General features: G+C 33.8%; 1 protein-coding gene across 3 annotated transcripts in view; it reads right to left on the minus strand.

Moving 5' to 3' along the window:
• The window catches only part of RASSF9 (Ras association domain family member 9), a 174,033-nt gene that overhangs the window by 137,680 nt on the left and 20,367 nt on the right, over window positions 1–15,986 (minus strand). For 2 of the 3 annotated variants that reach the window (XR_010129376.1, XR_010129375.1), the window contains exon 2: window positions 2,815–5,441. Coding sequence is in view for 1 of the 3 variants with exons in the window: in XM_004053638.5 (XP_004053686.1) it covers window positions 4,181–5,441 (1,261 nt within the window). In the remaining 2 variants the exon portion in view is untranslated. Of the gene's footprint in view, window positions 1–170; window positions 5,442–15,986 lie in introns of those variants that run through there. The other variant, XM_004053638.5, reaches the window with a different exon arrangement.

Consider the following 15,986-nt stretch of genomic DNA (forward strand, 5'->3'; position numbering starts at 1 on the left):
GGGCAGAGGTTGCAGTGAGCCGAGATCGCACCACTGCACTCCAGCCTGGGGTGACAAAGCTAGACTCTGTCTCAAAAAAAAAAAAAGGATAGCAATTATATAATTCAACCTGAAAGAAGATTTATTTTTAATATAGCCAAATAAAAGACCACCCAAAACAATATCACAAGAAAGGTATAATTATTTCTTTTATTATTTTGGATCAGTTACAACATGATAAAATGATATATACTTAATATTTGTCACATCATGTTTATTAAACCAATCAGGCAGTATGAAAAGAAATAGCCTAGTATTTAAAAACTATATATCAGGATAAAATGTATTTCTTTGTCACTAGAAAAATATGTTTTAAATAGATTATGTCTACTTGGAAAATAATTATAAAAGTCAGCCACAGAAATATATTTTGTCATGTACAGTAGATATTTAAATAAATATAAAAATAAAATTTTAATGGATTAGAATAGCTTCTACACACTAATGAGGTGTTGTCATTTTACTTAAGAAGAAAAATGAAATAGATATTTTATTTAGGATATTTTAAAGTTACTTTCTGTGTCTACCATTTAAAACCCAACTCTAAAATATGTTTTTTCTCATAAGCACACAATGAAATAAAAAATTCTATAATATAACCATTAAATCAGCTAAAAGATACAACATTTGGGCTTTATTAAGTCAGTAATACTATTATTAAAAATAAACATTGATGCCACATTTTAAAAAATCATAGTAGCATGAAGATTTAATTTTTCTTTCCCAAAATGTATAAAGTCAATTACTGTTAATGTTTTAAGTCTGCTAAAATACGTATTCATTCATGTACAAAATGTACAAGCATCATTTACCATCTATAAAACACACACACACACACACGCACAAAAAGTTACAAACCTTTAAAATTTAGCCACTCAATTCAAAAAGGGAGCAGGGGGCAAAGAAGTTAATAGGAAAGAGTAAGGCTAACAAGACAGATGATAAAGTAATTTAATAAGAATTCATTGGCCGGGCACGGTGGCTCACGCCTGTAATCCCAGCACTTTGGGAGGCCGAGACGGGTGGATCACAAGGTCAGGACATCGAGACCATCCTGGCTAACACGGTGAAACCCCGTCTCTACTAAAAAAATACAAAAAAATTAGCCTGGCGTGGTGGCGGGCGCCTGTAGTCCCAGCTACTCGGGAGGCTGAGGCAGGAGAATGGCGTGAACCCGGGAGGCGGAGCTTTCAGTGAGCCAAGATCGCGCCACTGCACTCCAGCCTGGGAGACAACGTGAGACTCCGTCTCAAGAAACAAAAAAAAAGAATTCATTGAAGGAGGGGAATTAGGTAAGTGCATAACTATATATAGCGTAAGCCAGAATAAAAATGCTTCTTATGAGAGGTACCTCTAAAATATTTCTGGGTTCAGAGATGAGATTCCAACTAATTGAATGGAACAAACGTATATCATAGAACAGCTAGCACATTAAAAAGACTGTGGAAAGGGTAAGATTTCAGAGCATTGCAGAAGGAGATAAAGGAGAATTCCAAGTGGAAGGATGAACAAGGATGAATCTAGGTCCTGTTACAGAAATTAAGAATAGTCAGCTTTGGTTTGTTTCTTCTAGCTGCATATAGCAATTTCATAGTTAACCTGTCAGGTTACCCAAGAATTTATACTTTAACGTTTCTATAGATAATAACATTACACTTTCTATCAAGTTCTATACTTATAATTCAAATTCTCACTTAATTTAGTAACAAATAGTTCAGTATCCAGACATGAGCGCATTGTATTTCAGTACTTCTATTTGTGTTAATATATTAACATGTAACTGTAAATTAAGAGGTTCACCATGGTAGCTGATGAAGGATTAAAACTTAATGATTGTAATGATCAAAAGCACAAATACATTTGTACTAATGAGCAAATGGAAATTCTGAAATGAATTTAAAAAGCAATGATACTGCTTTCTGAGACTTACAAACATTATTTACTGTAAAATGTAGAAGAATTGAGCCTTAAATGCATTACTGTGCTTAACTGTATAAAAGCAGAAGTTAATTCAAAGTCTCTAAGATGAAATTATCTCTCCAGGCCTACTTCTTATCAGAACCTCTTTTGAATTCAGATAATTAGTCAAATAGATAAGCATGTTCTTTCATTATTTTCTCACTAAAGATAAGAATAATTCAAAGAGATGACTTCCACTGTAGGAAAATGATACAATTGGTTTATCATTTATGATGATCTTCTGAATTTGATCCCCATTAGTGAACAATGAATATGTCAGTGGCTTATATTGTTGAATAATTTTATGGACTCTTAGGCAGGTGAACTTTCCTTTCACAGATGACTATTCAATTTTATCTTTTTTAAAAAAATGTAACCGATGTCAGAATTATTACTCTTTATCACTGTATTTTTCCATAGAATGGAAATTTCTATTTTTCTTACCAGCCAACTTGAAATAAGACCTGAAAATATCTATTTTGGTACAAGAAATGATAGTATAAATGCTCACGAAACTGAAACAATCAGAAAATTCTAAATGTCTTCCCAAAGATGAGTTAAAAGACAGGAGAAGGCAGGAACAAACAAATATGTTAAGAAAATTTAAGGAACAATATATTTTTTTAAATGAGTTAACAATAAAGTTGCTTTAAAAAATTAAATACTTTTCAAATTTTGAAAGTAAAACAATAAGAAAACTGAGTTAAAACCTGCACTAAAAGTATGCAAAAGAATAAAAGAGAAGAAATGAGAAGGATTGGGACCCTTAACCAATGTCCACATATTAAAACTAAGTAAAATAATATTTCTACTTACATGTGCAGTGACACACAGGAAAGATATCAGCTAAATAAAAATAAACTGCAGCAGTATTCAGTTAACAGTACAATAAAAAATAATTATTTCATTATGATTGCATCATGTGTTCATTGGCAGGAAGGAAGCAAAGGAAAAACAGAAGATGGGAGAAGGAGAGAAGAAGGCAGGAAAAGAGAGGAAGTAAGGCAGACAGGAAGGCAAATAAGAAGAAAGTAAGCAAAGAAGGGAGAGAGAAGAAAGCACATTTCTAATTAAAACACAAGCATAGTAGGCCATAATAATGATTGTCAATCAAGATAAGACCTAAATAATCCCTTCAATTTCTTGGATTCTTACTAGTGTGTTTGGGATTTTGCTAGTACGTTTTTAGGAACTAAGTTTTTTTTAAGCACTTTAGATGAAGAAATAAGACAGTCTGAGTTATAGCATAGCAGAATAAGTCTTTTGTCCATGTGGTCTCCTCTCTGTAGGTTCAGAGACAAAATGCTAATAATTATAGCAGATTCTATTTTATCCACAGAAGGGTTCCAAATTCCATCACTGCAACTTTTGTAGATAGGACATAAACGAATAACACTATGACTGATTTTCTTTGTAACCCACACTATACCTCACTCAGTGAATAAACATGGGTTTGGTCAGGAGATCTGAATTGCCAGATAGCAAACACCCATACATAGCTCTTAATAAATTTAGGCTTCTTTATAAAAGTTGCTGCTTGTACGCAGCACTTGGCCCTGCCTCATCTATACCCTATACATGTCTGATTCCCTGCCAGTATTTATACATGTCCCAACAGCAGCCTGTTTCATAGGCCTCAACAGGTAGAAGGGTTCAGGAAGTGATATACATGATACGTTGTATTATCAAGGATCAGTTAAAAGAACCAAACTTTGAATTAATGCAGTTACAACACAGTAGCTCCCACATACTTTACAGATTTAAAAATTCCAACTATACAGTGTTGGAAAAATATATATTACAGCACATTTTAATTCTACTTCTTCATGTTTGAATATTTGGACTGTCTAATATTGAGGATTGCTTTTAAAGTTTATGTAAATCGTTTTCCACAGACGCTAAGGAAGATTATCATATGATTCCCATCAAATTATTTCTGTGTTCTACAACAACAAGCTATTTGTGCTGTATTCGTGATAAATAGTTCATTGCTTGAACTTGCAATAATTAAAGTTCCTTTGGAAATTTCACATCAGAAACAACACATTTCTCTAGTTTTTATTAACTATTGAATACTACAATATGATTTACATTTTTTTCAGTGTTATATTTAAAATGAGGTTTCCTATTAAATTAAACAAACATTAAAACATGAAAGCAGGTCAGAAAGGAGCCATTGGAACTATGTTGACAACAGCACCACATCTCCTACGGTTGTTTCGGAGTCCTGACTGTGGTTAGAACTGATACCAGTGTCCGAGTCTGTGTCATTTGTGTAATTGCTAAATACTCTTTGAGTAAAGGGAGGAATCTCCGCATTGCTACTGGGAACCTCAGATTCCTTCGCTCTGTTTTCCTTTAACTGACACCCATCTTTGTTGCTAATGTGAAGTGAATTGAATTCCTTGGCCAGGAGTTCATATTCTTTTGCTTTCATCTGAAGCAATGAGTCACTGTATTTAATCTCTTTCTGGATGCCACTCAAATGAGAGTGAATTTTCAAACCAGCTTTCATGCTTTTCTCCAAATCACACTTAACACTCTCTAAATTAGAGCTTTCCAGTTCACTTGCAGCTTCCCCTTCCGCATCTTCATTTATATCAATGCAAACACTTTTTACCTCTTTTTCTATTTCAGCAGAGAGCTTATCAATGAGTATTCGATAATATTTTAGTCGTTCTTCCAGCTGTTCAATTCCATCACTTTCGCTCAGGTCCTCCAGAGTCTGGTTTTCCTCATACTGCAAGTCTAGATTTTGCTCAACTTCACTGAAACTGGGCATTAAATATGCATCCTGAACATAGTTTTCTCCATCATTTTCTACTCGATCAAGATGGAACTTAGCTTCACACTTTTCAATTTCCAGATCCAGCTCTTTCATTCTCTTGACTTGCTGATGAATAGTATGGTCCTGGGAAATGATCAGATGAACTAATGTCTCCATATTATCTCGATCATGAGAAACTGTGTCCTGCTTAATTTTAGCCAGTTTCCGGAAAGTTTTTCTGACTATTCTTTTTTGTTTATCTGGTGGTAAAGTCTTCATGTAGTTTGCTGGGCTGAGCTCCCACAACTTTTCTGTGTTTTGCACTAATTTGGCTTCAGCTGTCCGCCACAAAGGAACTGGAAGAAAAGCATCTGCTTTAACCAAAACAAATTGCATATTGGGCTGCTCATCTCCCCACGCTTTCCAAAGCTTCAGGATTCTAGTTAGTGGAGGAAGAACCCTTTCGGAGCCTCTCCACTTCTCTATGATGCAGTAATCACTGGGCTTCCCCAGAAGAAATCGTTTCTCTCCAAACGTAGCCTCATGTTCCTCAAGCAAAGCCTGGATGACATCAGCTGAGGTGGTGCGTTTAGTCAACCCACAGACAATCTTCTCTTCCTGGCAAACCCAAACCACAATTTCCTTCTCTTCTGAATCCATGTCTTTAGTTGGAGATCTGAAAGAAAAACAAAAGCACATTATATTTCTGTCATTGCCTGTGTAAACTCAGAAAGATGGTTTAACATTAATATGCTTTCTAGATTTTTACCCTTAATGAGAGAGGCATTTTTTTCTGTCGCCCAGGCTGGAGTGCAGTGGTGCGATCTCAGCTCACTGCAAGCTCCGCTTCCCGGGTTCACGCCATTCTCCTGCCTCAGACTCTCCAGTAGCTGGGACTACAGGCACCTGCCACCATGCCCGGCTAATTTTTTTTTGTATTTTTAGTACAGACGGGGTTTCACCATGTTAGCCAGGATGGTCTCGATCTCCTGACCTTGTGATCCACCCGTCTCGGCCTCCCAAAGTGCTGGGATTACAGACGTGAGCCACCGCGCCTGGCCGAGAGAAGCATTTTTAAGTTGAGAATAAGAGTCAGAAGATTGGCCGGGTGTGGTGGCTCACGCCTCTAATCCCAGCACTTTCGCAGGCCGAGGCGGGTGGATCACCTGCGGTCAGGAGCTTGAGACCAGCCTGGCCAACATGGATAAACCCCGTCTGTACTAAAAATACAAAAATTAGCCAGGTGTGGTGATGGACACCTGTAATTCCAGCTACTCAGGAGGCTGAGGCAGGAGAATTGCTTTAATCCAGGAGGCGGTGGTTGCAGGGAGTGGAGATTGTGCCACTGCACTCCAGCCTGGGCAACAGCGTGAGACTCCATCTCAAAAAAAAAAGTCAGAAGATATAATGCAAGAAAAACATAAAAACCAGGAAAGAATCTTAATTATCTTTTTATTTCCTAGTGTGCTCTGGGAAGAGCAAACTTTCATTAAAGAAAACTGAGGCTATTTTAATTAAAGCATAGGTAGCAATAGTGAAATCATAGAGTTAAAAATAGTACAAAATGGACAAATCGTCATTCTTTTTCATTAACAACTGTTTATTTCATGCCAACTCTATGCCAGACACACCTGAAGATACTAAGGATATAGTAATAAACAAAGAAGACAAGAACGCTGACATGAATATGTAACTAATGTAATATCAAATCACAGTAAATGCTATGAAGAAAATTAAACGGGGCGAAGGAATAGAAAACGACCTGGAAGAAGGGCGGTCTATTTTACGTAAAGTTTTTAGGACAGTCTTCCCCAAGGAGGTGACATTTGAATAGGGATATCAATTATCAAAAAGAGGCAATCAGAGCTCTCAGGAAAGAATTCCAGGAACAATGAGCAGAAGTATAAGGATCTAGGGACAGCAATAACATGAATGTAGTTGAAAGCTGAGGATAGCAGAGTTGGAAATTGCTGCTGGTGGGAAGCAGAGATTAAATAATAGGCAACGGAGGGGATGGAGAAAAGCAACATCTCCTTTCTCCATCCCCTACTTTAGAGAAGGGGGAAGCCAAAGAAAGTGTTAGCTAACACCTTCCTAAGCTAAAGCAACTGGAAAGTTTTAAGTAGAGGTAAAACTAATTTATGCTTTACATATGTCTGTCTTCTGTTTGTGAAATGGACTGGAAAATAGAAAAAAATAGAAGCAAGAAACCTATTCCATCAGTCTAGAAAATAGATGATGATTTCCTGGACTAGAGTTTTAACAGTACAGAGATCATAAAGGAATCAGAGTTGGGATATAGATGATTAGACAGATAGATCCCCCCTACCCAGCACAGAGAGGCACACACATGTATTTATGTAAATATACAGGTATATATGGGCTTCATAGTACTTTCCTCTGTTCTATAGAAGGTCAAGGGGAAAAAAACACTTCAGTTCTCTGGAGAAAAAATGACACAGGTAGTAAAAGAAGCAAAAATTTCATGATGTCTAGATCATACCTATTGGAACATTTTTAAGATCATACTTTCCATCATGACTATGCATCAAGTTGACTGTGTCTTTCATAATGCCTCTTTAAAAGAATGCTAAGAAACAAATGACATGAAATTAATTTTGCTACAATGTGATTTATGATGGTATAACAGTTTTGAGTAGTAATTGGCTTCTTGTGAAAGTTAAGTCAAATCATTTATCACTTTATTTATATAGTGCACTCTAAGGATATGACTCCAGGGACCACTTACCAAAGAAAATTTCCCTGCCTTCTATAGTAATTTAACATTTAGAATTTATAGTGTTTATGTTTTGGCAGCAATAGTGATTAATTCTATGTTGTTATCTTTATTTTAAATTAACTAACTCTTATACTTTGGTTATTGACTCACCTGAAGTAAAAAAGTTACTACTAAAGGTGAAAGATACATCAGGGATGCCAAGTAACACTAAAGATTAGGTCCAACTCCCAACAAAAAATTTCCAGGAAAATATAAGTATTCACATGGAGGAAGTAAAATGTTATAGTTTATTACTCAAAAAATCACACCGAGTTGTGATAATTCTCTTATAAAATATTTTGCACTTAATGACTCATATTGAGTATTATATTTTGAAGTAAGTATGATATTTGACAATGTTTATAATTCATCATTTAATAATTGCAAGTAGCAAAAGAGTAGGTTAGAAATTAGAATACCAAACTTACTTTCATATTTTGATTAGTAGAGAAATAAGACACAAATACTGTCTAAATAAAAACAAGTAAGTTCTTTAAGTAAGTGATACTAACTACTATCTGTGTTATGGCTATATAGCACAAGTCAGCTCTAAATAAATCCTTACCTTAACATGTTTTAATTATGTGCATGCAATATCCAAAACTAGTATAACATTTTTTGTACCACATAGAGTTAATTTACTTCAACTAGGATATTTGAAAAACAATTAACAATATTCTATGTACTTATTGCATGTTAAATTACAAAATTTTATTTTAAAATAATGGTAAAAATAAAATTAAATAGTGGTCATAATTATCAACCTTCTAATGCTAATAGTTATTATGTTAAAACTAAGGACAAATTTGTTTTATGTTATTTTTTGGTATTTAAGGTTAAATTCTAAAAGAAATCCTGTTCAAAATAAATACCATTAAAGATAGTAACTATCAATCATAAAGTATCTAAAATGTTCCAGGCACTGTTCGAATCTCTTGCATGTACTAAGTAATTTAATTATCACCATTCTGTAAGGAAGGTAAAAATATTATCCCCATTTTACAGATAAAGAAAGAGAGGCACAAGAGGTGTTGGTAGCTTGCCTCAGGTCACACAGTGAGTGGTGCAATGAAGGTTCAAACATAAGCAAGAAAACTGGCTCCAGAGTCTGCAGTTCTAACCACTACACTATAAAAACAAATTTATAAGTTTGATAATTTAGATATGTGGATTAATTTGGAAATAAAATGAACCACTTTTTTAGCAAGAACTTAAATTAGTCTTTGATACCAATGGAATGAACCACAGTGCCCCATTAGAGCACTCAAATGATCAAGGAAGAACTTTTTCCACTAGGCAGCCATAAAGAAATGTGTGCAGAAATTGTTCTCTTCTGTGCCTTTTTAATTTTAGTCAAATCTTGTTCTATAGTTGATGCAGTAATAAAATATTTCTGGCTGACCTGGGCATCTCCCTTAGCTGACAAAACTCTCATGTAACCAAAAACCTCTGTTGTTGTCTCCTCAGAGTAGTCCCTATTTCCTGTAGCAGACATATAAATTCTTCATCCCTACACTAGAGCTCTGAAGGAGACTCAGAAACTGAGCATATATTCATTTTTAATAGTAGAATAGTAATAATGATGATGATGATGATGATGATGATGATGTATGTGACAATTCCCCAATACTCCTATGACCCCTATTCCAATTGGAATCCTTCCTGCTTAGGAAGGATCAAATTCTTGTATATTGTGGCCTCCTCCAGAGATCTGCCAGTTTTCAGCTCACATGGAAAGAACACTAATGATCATCATGCACATTGGTTCTGTTACATACTAAAAAAGTAATGCCTTATTAATAACCTCACAATCTGACTGGCACCAAAACTATCATTTTCTTTTTTTCTTTTTTAAATCTGCCCCGAATGTCCTTCTATTTTCTGCAGTCAGCTATTTCTCAACATTTTGGGGAAATTTTACAATCATTCAAACAGAACAATTTTTAAAACTTCTTCTGAGCACATTTAAAAGTAATAACCATCTATTACTGAATTCAGGCAATAAATCATTCATAACTATTACATGCTTCACCAAGCCTAGAGTCTCCTTTAGAGCAGACTTAGGATTTATTTAAAATAAACCATATTTGTTTTATAATGTGGCTGCGGCTGAGTTTCTATTCATTTATTCCACAAATGTTTGTTAAGCACCTCTTCTGTGGCTGGCACTGTCATGGGAAATGTGTATGATACAAAGACGTGTGATTTACAAGAAAATGTTTCTCTCTTATAGTGGGAAACAGTGCCAGGGTTGAGAATGGAACGTTTTGTTTGTTTATTGGTGGTTCTAGCGCTAAATTCCTTATTACATTAGTAGCACCCAGTTGCTAGACTGATGTAGACTTATGACCCTCAGCATCATTTCATAAAGTTAAAAAAATTAAAAAATATAGAAAGGATATGGAATAAATATCCATCAAAATTAAACCAGTTTAGAAATCTTAAATAATCATTACTTTATAGACATAAACGCTTTCATTTGATCACAGCCCCATGAAAATCTAGTCGTCTGATATAAATAAATATTTTAACACTCAAACTGGGCCTAAATAAAATGTTCCCATCTCAATCTTTGAAAATTTACTATTTAGTAGAAATAATATCTACAAACGCAAACACGACTAAAGTTTAAACATACACATTTAGACTAGATAGCTTGGTTTGTTATGTAATACCATGTAACAAACAGTTCTTACCTAATGGATTCAAATCTAGTAGTTGAGACACACAACCTCTGATTCTAATGCAACAGGGGATTGCATAAAATATGCACATATATTGCATGTGTAAAATTGTTATTTGTTCTGTTTTACTTTGCTTTGTGTGTGTGTGTTTGTTGGGGCTGAGCAGATAAACATTGCTTTATTTTGTTTTTAATTTATAAAATCTCATATCCCAAGATTCATGTCCATTTTCTATTCTTATCTCAGTGTTTTAGTTTCATTGATGAACAATGCCACTGCCAATTTGATTATTATTCCTTTTTTTCCTTTTCAGCTCACCATACTCTGCTCTTGCTCACTCAATACTTTTTAATACCTCAAATATTTTTTTCCTGTTCATTGGAAATATGTTTATTGATATTTACTATTTTCAATCCAATGAAGATATTTCTATTTTAGAGGTTTCTTGGCTTGCAACAGCCATGAAGTTAAGAACCCATGTATAGGGCATTACTAATATTATCCCAATTTTACAGATGACAGAACTGAGGCAAGGAGAGGGAAAGTCATTTGCCTAAGGCCACAAAGCTAGGAAGTAGGAGTGATCCTTCCAGCTCTGGCTTTATACTTTAACCTGTAACTAATCCCTGAAAGTAGATTACAATAGCCATTAAGACTACCCACTTACAAATATTTTCCAATTTATATGAACTGATTACATGTCAATAGTTATTTTTAAATTAACACTTGGAACTCAATGCACTTTTCCTCATAAAATTAATGTTTTACCTACTATAGTTAATCAAACTCCTGGGTTGAATGCTTTTAGGTAAGGTATAATTTTGCCTCCCTTTAATTCTATTATCTTCTTCTTGAACATTCAGTATAAAGGCAAGCATTGAGAGAATCCCCTGTATCTGACTCTGGAATACTAGAGGAATAGGGACTGAGACTGAAGGCAGATGATAAAATTGATATTGATGTTGGTTCCAGGAGTGATCCTCACTAGATACTCTGGAAGGGAGTAACCAACAGGTGGATATCCTGATGGGCACCTCTATAGGAATACCATAATTGTTTGCAAGTGTAGGTTAGTTTAAATTAACTGGTTGTAAAATAGAGATTTCCTGGATTATGGGATTCCAAATTTATTATTCCTGTGTTACATTATAGAGGAAAAGCATTTACTCAAAAAAGTGTACATTTAACAGAATAAAGTAACTATCACTCTCACAATTTATGCCAGTTTGGGTTTTGAATTTTAGGTTAACTGGATAACTGTTATCTTCACAATTTGCAAGTAGATATAAAATTTCATAAGCCAGAATTCAATCGGGTCATGGCTTCAAAGTATAGTACTTAGCATCCTAACAGCTTATTATCCATGAACTTCCTTTAATAAATTATATGGTCAGAAAGATTTGAATCAGTTATCTACACCATTACATATAACAAGGTAATTCACCAGATGTCCACTTTAAGCAGGAAAAACAATGAATAAATAAAAATTCAGAGTACCGTCTTACTCAATGTTAATTAGGCTATGTCACATTGTGGTTCTGATTAAAACACATCACAATCAATAAAACTTAAGAAGTTGTACAATGAAATATATGTTCAAAATTGAATAAGATTATAGCTGTGTTTGGACTTGACTTGAACTACTTTGTCCATTTCAAGAATGGTTCCTAACAAAAGAGAAAATGCTCTTTTAGTCATATCTAAACTATGACTCACACAATTTCATAACTACTTCACACAATTATCTTTTTAGTTATTGGAAATTGAATGAAAAGCAATTCAAAACATCATTCAAAAGATTTTGTTACACTATTATATTCATATATTATGCTACAACTATATGTAGTATACATTTATGAAATTTCTTATGCACATAACTATTCTTAGTTGTATATGTTTTTGATACCTTATTAAATTTGATAATATTAAATATATCCTAAGGTTTTCACAGAAATATTTTGTTTTGTTGCTTAGCATACTTCTGTTTATTTTAAAGATAGTTTATAATCACATAGTATGTTTGAAAATTATTAATACATACACAAGAGAAATTTTTTAAAGTTCATAATGCTATAATATACATTTTAATTTAATATCCCCTGAAACATTGAGGAGATTCATTTGTAAATATTTTGAAAAATATATAGCAGGAACTATTGGACTTGAAAATTTAAATTTATGATTTTATCTTAGTTTTTACTATCAGATTTTAAAAATTTAGCTAAATCTTTTTTTCTAATTCTATATATTCTTCACTATAATACTGCAATATAGATGTCTGGCATATTTCTGCAAATAAAAATAAGAGTAATAGAGCTGGAAAATTGTGGAAAATATACTGTATAAATACAGATTATTAGGAATGATAATAAAATTACCACTATTATTATTTAATACAGAGAATGGTGTAGTGTTTTTAGTATTCTTATTCAGTAATCTTATTGAACTTACTATAGTAGTTAGCAATATTATTTTATAAATATTTTCTAACCTATGCACAATGTTTTTTCACCTGTTTCAACTAGTCTGTTTTTTTATTGGCATGAACTCTACCAAAATAAAATAACTCTTAACCAAATAAGAGGCATTTTAAAAATCATTAGTATACCCTTTGGATCAAAGATGAGCCAAGAATGTTTTTAATCTTCTCCTGATTTATAGTTTTCTGATTTTGACTAAATTTGTGCTAATGAGGCACATTTCACTGAAAAGATAGATATATACTTGGTTATTCGTCAACACCAGTTTCATTATTCAGGTTTTGCCTTTTTAGAATATCTTCATCATAAATTCAAGAGGATTTATATACTACATGAAACTTTCAACAACATGTGTTAGCCTCAGGGATATTTTTCCATATTCATTCCGAAATATTCGTGAAAAATTGAATATGAAACTTTTTACATTGACTCTATTATGAAGAAAAAGCTTAAAATAGTTCTCCATTGATAATTAGCATTAATAACATAAAAAATTACACAGAATTAAAATGAGTTGGCTTGTAATAAAAAGGCAAGATTCATACAATCAAATATTCTTTCAAAATAATTTAATTGACTAAGCACAAAGCATCATGAAATAAATTAAGTTTAAATCTTGAAGTTTTAAGATAAAATATTGTCTATGATACTGTAACATCAAATTGGAGATTCAACAAAATTTATATTTACAGAAAAAGAATTTAGTGTGGAGGTAGAGAAAAATGAAGATAAATGGATATAATCTGGCAATCTTTATTCAGTGATCCAAAGATAAAAGGCACTAAAGTTGGGGTCTGGAAAATCAATCAAAGAGCAAAATTTCTTCCTAGTGTATAGTAGACACTAAACTTTGGCTGAAATTTTATATATAAAACTTAGCAGGATGAATACCAAACCCTTTCAAAATAATAAGAATAAATAAAATATTAAATTATTAATTAAGAATAATTACATTATAAGATATGCTTCTAAAACCCATTATATGAACACTAGGATGCAATCTGTAAATATTTATGGAAAATATTGAGAATTCTGAACGTATTTTTCCATAGAACATATGAAATAACTCTTTATTTCCTAGGCCAGCCTGGAAAGTATAATACTAACACAATCTAGCTACTGTGTAAAGGAGTGATTCCAAGGGAAATGCTTTTATTGCTTGAGTCTCTGCAGAACAAGACTTCATGCTTGAAAATCAGAGTCTGGACCTTTTCAGTTTCAAGCTATTGGTGGCACCTATGCCTAGAGATTGTGATGGAAACTTCCATCAGATTGAAGCATAAGGCCTGTGAAGCTTTGGGGGCATATCTGAGTCTTGGCGAGCTTCCCAAAGACTGGTCTTTGTTTCCTTCTTACTACCATTGTTTATTCTTTAAACTGAAGTTTATCTCAGTGGTTCCCTACCAAGGGTGATTTGCCCCCAGGAGATATGTGACAATGTGTAGAGACATTTTTGGTTTTCACATCAGGTGGCACTGTTGACACACCCTGTTCCAGATTTAAAACAAAACTGTATGTATCCAGTGAGTAGAAGCCAGGAAGACAAATATCCTACAATGCACAAGACAGCCTCTCACATCAAATGATTATCTGGCCTGAAATGTCAATAGTGGCACTGTTGACAAGCCCTGTTCCAGATTTAAAACAAAACATATTTTCATCATAGCTCCCCTTTTACCCCTTTTTCTTACCACTTCTAGGGAATCTAAGAGTAAAATTTATTAAAGCAAAAATAGCAAGCCAGGGAGACCCACCAATCTCAAGTAGTCTAAAACATGATTAAAGGTGGCATTCTATTTAACAAAATATGAATAGGAATTTTTTTTTTTTTGCTCCTTTTCATCCCATCATCAACCTTTATGCTTGCTATAATTAATTCTACCCAACTGGGCCTCCCTTTGTTAACTCCAGAGCTGGTTCTATGGAATAAGATTAATTTTAGTTCATGGAAAGGCTTCCATTCATAGCTTTGTAAATTTTTCTTCTTGATTAAGAAATTGTATTTGAATATATGGCCACTATATATGGGAAATGAGCTATGGGATAAAAAGAAGATGTGTGGATGACATGACATACTCGGAATGGTGGAGACCCATGCAGTGATGGTTGTGGTAGGGCTGTGAGTCAGCACAATGGGTTATTGCAATTCTCTTATATGCCTTCCTTGAAGTTGTTATTTCTGTCCTGGACAGAAGGGACAAACAAAGATCAGAATTAGGAAGGAAGATTTCTAGGCACTCAAAGGTTAAGGAAAAAGGTGGCCAAGAAATTATTTGCAGTCTTTACAAGGTGAAAGGGAAACCCCACATACAACCGTACGAAATGAGAGAGAGAGAAAAAAAAAACAAAAACCTCTGGTTTAGGGGAGTTGTAGGCATAAAAGATAGGTCTAAATAAGTCAGGGACAGCCTTTGAAAAATAGCTTAGCAATAAAATTAAACTGAATATAATATTTTGCTTTTGTTGTCCAGAAGACATTCTGGAATCTAATATGGTCACAAAGTCACCATTATTCATGTGAATTGGTGACATGCATTATTCTAAACAAAAATATGGTTATTTGTGCTTTCTGATTGCTGAATATAAAGCAATGGTTGCTCCTTTGGGTATATACCCAGTAATGGGATTGCTGAGTCTAATGGTATTTCTGAATTTAGGTCTTTGAGGAATTGCCACACTGTCTTCCACAATGACTGAACTAATGTTCACTCCTACCAACAGTGTATAAGCATTCCTTTCTCTCCACAACCTTGCCAGCATCTGTTACTTTTGATTTTTTTAATAATAGCCATTCTGACTGGAGTGAGATGGTATCTCACTGTTGTTTTGATTTGCATTTCTCTAATGATCAGTGATGTCGACCTTTAATTCATATGATGGTTGGTCGCATATATGTCTTCATTTGAAAAGTATCTGTTCATGTCATTGGCCCACTTTTTTATGGGATTGTTTGTTTTTTTTCTTGTAAATTTGTTTAAGTTCCTTATAGAGGCTAGATATAAAAATGCATGTACATACACATATTTCATTGCAGCACTATTCACAATAGCAAAGACATGGAATCAACCTAAATGCCCATCAACAGCAGACTGAATAAAGAAAATGTGGTTCATATACACCATGGAATACTATGCAGCTATAAAAGAATGAGATCATGTCCTTACAAGGATATGAATATAAATGGAGTCCATTATCCTGGGCAAACTAACATAGAAACAGAAAACCAAGTACTCACATGTTCTCACTTATAAGTGGGAGCTAAATGATGAGAACACATG

This window comes from Gorilla gorilla, chromosome 10, assembly GCF_029281585.2.
Source record: "Gorilla gorilla gorilla isolate KB3781 chromosome 10, NHGRI_mGorGor1-v2.1_pri, whole genome shotgun sequence".
Classification (NCBI taxonomy): domain Eukaryota; kingdom Metazoa; phylum Chordata; class Mammalia; order Primates; family Hominidae; genus Gorilla; species Gorilla gorilla.